Source organism: Frankliniella occidentalis, unplaced genomic scaffold (assembly GCF_000697945.3).
Source record: "Frankliniella occidentalis isolate FOCC.00 unplaced genomic scaffold, Focc_3.1 Scaffold169, whole genome shotgun sequence".
NCBI lineage: Eukaryota > Metazoa > Arthropoda > Insecta > Thysanoptera > Thripidae > Frankliniella > Frankliniella occidentalis.
In genome coordinates this window covers 157,885-164,604 of record NW_026267295.1, presented here as the reverse complement: position 1 = coordinate 164,604, position 6,720 = coordinate 157,885, and the positions used below count along the sequence as shown (strand labels likewise).

Sequence of the window (6,720 nt, the reverse complement as noted above, 5' to 3'; positions counted from 1 at the left end):
CGCCACCCCTCCCATTCATTCTGCACCGCGGCCGTGAGGCTAGGTCAGTGCGGTATGAGAAATCCTCGAGAACGTCGGGGCGGACCGCGCAGCCGCCGCCGGGGCTGCAGTAAATCAAACTTTATTTTCGGCAAAAGCGTCGCATTTTCTCGAAAAAAACATGATCAAAAGAGACACTTGAAGAAAGAAGCGTTTAGAACAAGTGTGGGGACCTTTGTGAGCGCGTGCGCGAGCAGCCCGCCGTCACCGGGAGACCGCGCGCCGCGTCCGAAGTAAATGAATAATTTACTTGATTGTGATTTATGTGCGACTCTTTTTAACGCGGGGCTGCCATGCGGGCTGCTGCTGCGGGGCGGGCTTGGGGTGGCGCGCAGCGCAGTGCGGCGGTCTCCACGGAGACACGGGCCACGACAAGGGACGCCACCAAGGTGCTGCTGCCGGGTCCAGACTAGACTCTCATTTATGCGTCCGAAGACTTTATAAGCCGTTTTTTGTTAATGTTGTTTTTTTACGCCTTTTCCAGGAGGAAAGGCTTGGGGCCCGCTCTTTCCCCCACCCTCCTTCCCCCCTCACCAGCGGCCCGTCGCCGCAGCTCGGCGATACAGCTATATCAGACGTGTCAAAACTCTTATCTCACGACTTTGGTCTCAGCCTCCCCCTGGGCTGCACGGCCTCCCCCTGAGCCTCCTCCTCCCCCTCGCCCCGTGTCGCGGGCTGGCTGCTGCTGCTGCTGCTTGTGCTACCCGACAATGGATATGGGCATGGGGCTATATCTCCACACAAGACGCATCAACATCTGACCCCCTCTCCCCTCCCCTCCTCCCCGAGGCACCATGGGCACCCTACGGCCATGTACAGTCATCCCCCCGCTCCTCACTCACACACGCTTTGCCATTCACAGACACCATCCTTGAAGAAGGGCGAGGGTGCTGAGCTGGCGCGCGGGGGATGGTGGTGGGGTGGCGTCAGAGAGACTTTCACTTTCCCAGCGACAGACAGGGCTTTGAAGTCGTCCCCACCAAGGTCTGGCTCGGCTAGTTTGCACACGTTTACCTCAAAATAGATCAGTGGCTGAGAGACGCGCATGATCGACGGAGCACAAAGGCAACTCTCTCCCCCTGCCCTCTGCATGCTTGCCTGCCGGGGGCGTCGAATTTTGACCTCCGACAGGGAGGCAGGCCGATAGACAGACACACAGAGCAGTCTTGGTGGTGTCGCAGACCTCGCAGCAGAGCCCCTCCCGGACGCGGAGGGCAACAACTCGTCGCCTGCCATGACGACGGTGTCGGTGGCGTCCCGACCGAGTTAACTCATTTACCTCGTCAAGCCAATCACTTAGCCGTCGTCGCCGCCCATAATTTAAATTTTTCAGCAGCTGGGCGCGCCGGCACTGCCGAGAGGGAGAGAGAGAGAGAGGAAAGGGGGGGGGGAGGTTGAGACGACGAGTGCCGACAGGGACTGTGAACGTCGCTCACGGGCAAAGTTGCTCGCCATGCCATTCGTCGGGCGACGAATTGCGACGCGGGTTTCGTAAAGTTTGCTCATCACGCGAGTTCACGACTTATTTCCAGCAACTCGCTCCACCTTTCGGGACAAAGTAAGCAGGGTGAACACGGCGAACACATGGCGGCGGCGACGGCATATGACGCTATGGGGGCTCCCCGCGTCTAGATGAGGCGGAAATCAAAGAAGCATAACATTTCCAAGATATGTTGAATCTTGAATCGCCGCCCAGCAGAGAGGCGCCTGGGAGAGCCTCGCCTTACTGCCGACCGGGCCTTGCTTGCGCGGGGCGAGGGCGAGGCCGGCGAGGTGCGACATCCATATTTAAGGAGGTCTCACGGGGGCCGAGGTCCGCTTCAAGGCGCCGTCGTCTGAAGGAGATTCGCGTAATGGGGAGGAAGAAGAGGGGGAGGAGCAGCATGAGCATGAGGACGACGGCGAGGAGCACGAGGGAAATTCCTTTGAATAGCAATATGCAATCATAAATCGTGGCGCTGTGCGCGCAGGCTGCGCACAGGCCCGGCGCGCCCGGCCCCTCCCACAAGAGCAGCGCGGCGCGGCGGATGTGTGATCGCGTAGGAGATGATGGGGTAGAGGGGAGGGCGAAGGATGAGGAGGAGGAGGCTGGAGGGGAGGTACTTAATGACGTCGGGGACCACATCGCCAGCCTGCAGCATTATTCACAGATTGGCCGGCCTGCTGCACTTTCCGCGCGCGCGCCGCCGGCCGGGGCCAAAACAATCATTCCAAAGTGGCCGACTTTCGTCAGGCGCGGCGCGCGCGCGCTGCCGGGCCAATATAATGGACCTGCCGAAGCAGTAGCAGCAAGTCGTATCGTCAGCGCGGGTGAAAAGTGCGCGCCATTTAGAGAGACAACTGGGGATCAATCGATTAATAACTCTGCTGTGCGCCGCGTGGGCGCGCGGCCGCAAGCGGGGCGGGGCCGCGGAGCCGCGCGGGGCGACCTTTGATTGAATTGGTCTCCCCTGTAATCAGCGACCGACTGGAGCCGCTGCAGAGCGAGCGGGCAAGAGAGAGAGAGAGAGAGGGGGGGGGGGATCAGTTTAGGAAGCGCGCCGCTCTCTATCGCGATCAAAATCGTCATTCATCGTACCAAACGTGAAAAAAAACGGGGCTTACATACACCCTGCTCTCCCAGCCCAGCTCCTCCTCTGACGTTGTAGGAAAACAATTTCATCGTCACTACACGGCCTATATCGGGGAGCCTATATAATCTGGGCTGGGGGGGCCGCTCCAATAAGTTATGTGATGGAGGAACCTGACTCGCCCCGAAAAAATATACATACAACGAGGAGCATGCATGTGTGTACCATGTATGTACATGGGTGGAAACATCGCGGCCGCTGAGCTACTGTACCGGGAAGCGTGGCAGGGCAGGGCAGCAAGTATGCCTGATTATATTTCAGAGCAAAATAAATTAATTGCACGCGGCAGCTGCTTGCTTCGCCCGCACCCTTAAGCAGAGTGTGACCAAAGCGCGCCGGCTTATTAAAGCAACGTAATCGACTCGTTCAAGAGAGCGAGGAGTGACCGCAGCGGACACACGGCGCCCATAGGGCTGCATGAGGAGGGGGCCCCATGAGGGGCTGCACATAGGCTTGGCCTGCGGAGCCTGCGCCTGCGGTCAGAGACTCATACGGGGCGTGCGTACCGGGCGCTAGCCATTCATGGCTATCGAACCCACCGCAGCCTGCGGACGAGCCGGGGCAGCCGGGGCAGCTGGGCGAGATGAAAGCTAAGATGGCAGCTGTCCTGGCCGCCCCTTATTAGGGGCAAAGGGGGGCTCATGGCGAAGAGCTGTGGGGCGGGCGCCATAAAACATAAACGTCAGTTTACACCGCCTTTTATCTAAACATTGTATTCGCAAATCTCTTAGACGAGGCTGTTGAGCGCGCGCGCGCTCTGCCGCTCTGCATCCGGGCTCGTAAAACGGGCCGCCAACGAGAAAACGTCAAAGCTACTGCTGCTCGCGTCTCGATGTGTGCCGCCTCCCGCCGAGCCGGGTGGAGCCGGCCTCTATGGCAGCCGCATTAGAGAGTCGTTACACGGGCGCACCCGCGTGCTGTACACACACGGATCCTTTTGTTGCCATTTGTTTATTGGCCCCGCCCGCATCGGTCGCTTAGGGTTGTCTATGGCCGCCTGGTGACCGGCGGGGCACCGGTCGGCCGGGCCGCCCATGGCGCGTCCCGCGTGGGAACACACCTCGAGGTGAGACGCCGGCCCGGCCCGGCCCCACCCCGCCCCGCCCGCGCCCCGCGGTCCGGCCGCTTTACGAGTCCGTTGGCTGTAAAGCGTGATATGCGATACACGCCGGTGTATGGCCCGACCTGACGGCCGCGACGGCGCAGCTCCCCCGCGACGTCCACCATGAGCGTCACCGTCATCCGTTGTTGCCAGGGAGAGAGAGAGAGACGGCTGATGCCGGGACTGACCACTTATCCGGGTGGCGCTTGGCGGTGCCCTGCCGGTCTGAGGCCGCTTCGCAAATAATTCAGTCTCTCCTTTTACATCTTCAATTTCAACTTCAAATAGAGTTCCAAGGGTCATACAGGGCGGCCCTCGAGCCCAGCACGCTAGCGTGGGATAGCCTCCTTCCACAATCACCATGGCGCTGAGCGAGTAGCACGGTGTACAGAGATATCTCTCTACACAGTGGCGAGTAGGCAACGCGCCAGCGTGCGGTGCAATACCTTACTTGTTCCGGAGTTTGTGGGGGTTAAATAAATTTCAATAACCTAACCTACAGCTCTAAGAGAACTGTACCACGTGGCTAGCCCCGCACACTTTTGTAGTTATACTGTACGGCATACACGAGTGCGGGCGGGTTGCCTATTCAGGCTCGTAAGGCGCCGTGGGCAGCGACGATAGGCAAACTCGCCCGCACGCCTGCATGCGGTTCAGTACAGCTTCACAAGTGCGCGGGGTTAGTATCCGCCGGCGGAAAAATCACCCGGATAGACGTGCCTGCCGACACCTTCCAGTGCACCTCGTGCTCCCGGGCGCTGTTCTAGTGCGCGCGGCCCCCCGCCGGCCCTGCGGCGCAGCGAGCAGCCTGCCTGTCGGTCCTTGCGACAGAGATCAGGCGCCATAAATCAAAGGATGCCCGTCCGGCCGGCGCGCTATCGGCCGACACCTGTGCAGGTGGCGTGTTGTCACGGGCGGCGTGGCGGGGCGTGGCGCGGGGGACCGCAGGGCAGGCAGGGCGCTACCGGCCGCTGAGGAATGAACCCTTCGGCCGCGCCGATGGTCTCGTTGGACACAACATTGTCAGCCGGAGTTAGAGACTCGCACGACGGCGGCGACACCTCGGCCAGCCGGTCGGCCGGGCGGCGGCGGTGGAGGTGGTGGTGTGTTGTCGCCGAGACCCTGCCGGGCGCTATCGGCGACCACGATCGGGCCGATCGAGACATTCACTTTATTACCTCTGGCCGCCGCCCTGGTCGCACCGGCGCAGCCCCGGCGGCCCCCAGCCCGGTGCCCCGGGAGGCCGGGCGGGGCGTGGCGGCGCGTAGCGGTAGAGGTGCCGCTTGGACAGACTGATCAATTTGATGGGCACTGCCGCTTGGTCATCGCCCACACCTGGACGCGGGGCGCGGCGGCGGCGGCGCGGCCGCGGTGTGTGTGTGTGTACTCCATCCATATGGATGGTAGTTTGTCGGATGCGGTTATCCCCCGATGTTATTGAGACCCGTGAATATTCATGGTTCGGAGGAAGTGTGGGGGGAAATGGGTGAAACGAGGTCCGGCCGGCGGATGTTGGCCCTACAGCATCGGCGGGAGATGCGGCGGCGGCGCGTAGGCACCCCGAAGGGGCGCTGCTTAGCTATGCCGATGGAAAGTTCGACTTGTCTCTGCTTGAGGAGGCCCTCACCTTGGGGAAGCTGAGGCGGTTGAAGACGACCTTGATGTCGGTGGCGGTGACCCAGTCCTGCAGCACCGGCGAGTAGTCAAAGTCCGCGGCGGAGGGTCTGCCCTCCAGGAGGCTGAACGCGATCCTGGAGGAGGCGGAGGACGCGTCGGTGCACAGGGCCTCCTGCTCGTTGGCGCGAGTGATGGTGGCGCGGTTGGGCCGGCCGTACACGCGGCGGCACTGCGACGAGTAGAAGTGCCACGGCTGCCACGTCTTGCCATAGTCCATGGACTTGTAGATGGCCAGCGAGTCGGGCTTGACGGCGCGCGGGCAGAACTGCAGGCTGACGTACGTCAGCTCGTACTTCTTGCCCAGGCTGAGCGTGAGGCTCACGTTGTCCGGCGGCGCGGAGCTGGACGCGGGCGGCGGCTGCGGCTCGGACCGCCAGCACGTCACGTTGGCGGGGTTGTTGAGGTCGGTGAGGAAGGCGGCCGGGTGGCGGCGGCGCGCGTGCGTGTCGTCGCACACCTGGCAGCCGCCCTGGGTGTCGCAGACGCGCACGGGGCCCGCCTCGCCGCACGTGGAGCTCGCCTCTACCGGCTTGCCGAAGGCCGCGTTCACAAAGTCCGGGATGCAGCGGCGCGGCGCGCCCGACTCGTCGTAGCAAGGGTCGCCGGCGCCCGGCGAGGACGTGGACGGCGGCGGGTCCACGTCCTGGGCACGCACCGCCATCACCGCGAGCACCACCAGCGGCCACCACGGGGCGGCCATGGCAACCATCGGGAATCCAATCGCAGCAGCGGTCAAACGATCAGGGCATAATCCGGGCCCGGTCACAACACAAAGCACTGCACGCACACACACACACTCACATCACAGGGGGAGGTCAGTAATCCAAGGGCCTAACGACGCACGCGCACAGGACAACGAGGGGCACGACGCATGCGCAGGGCGTCTGCTCTCCACCAGCGTCGGCGCAGCACTGACTGGGCTGCTGCTGTGGTGGAGGAGCGGCCGCAGCGCTGCCTGCCAGCCTGCCTGCCGGCCGGGCGGATCCTGGCCCTGCTGCCCCGGCCACGCCAGACAGATCGGCGGCGGGCGCGGCGAGGCAGGCGGGCCGGCGGCAGCCTGCAGGGCGCAGGGCATGGGGGATGCAGGGCCAGGAATGCTCCGGGAACCGAAACCACATCACGCGTCTGCTGGAGAGGAGGGCACCATGCGTGTCCCTCCAGCACCGAGGAGCAGCACGACGAGCACGGCGGGCGCGTCGACCAGCAGGAACATCTATCTCTCACCCGGCGGGTTGGTTACTTGCCCAAAGCGCGCGAATGCGGCGAGCGGCA

At 62.9% G+C, this 6,720-nt stretch overlaps 1 protein-coding gene across 1 annotated transcript in view; it reads right to left on the bottom strand.

Moving 5' to 3' along the window:
- LOC113205788 (netrin-3-like) overlaps nucleotides 1-6,383 on the bottom strand; it is a 94,938-nt gene extending 88,555 nt beyond the window's left edge. Inside the window, exon 1 of the mRNA XM_026421578.2 lies at nucleotides 5,399-6,383. Within this exon, the coding sequence (XP_026277363.1) occupies nucleotides 5,399-6,157 (759 nt within the window). The 5' untranslated portion in view covers nucleotides 6,158-6,383. The remainder of the gene's footprint in view (nucleotides 1-5,398) is intronic.
- Nucleotides 6,384-6,720: the final 337 nt, after the last annotated feature.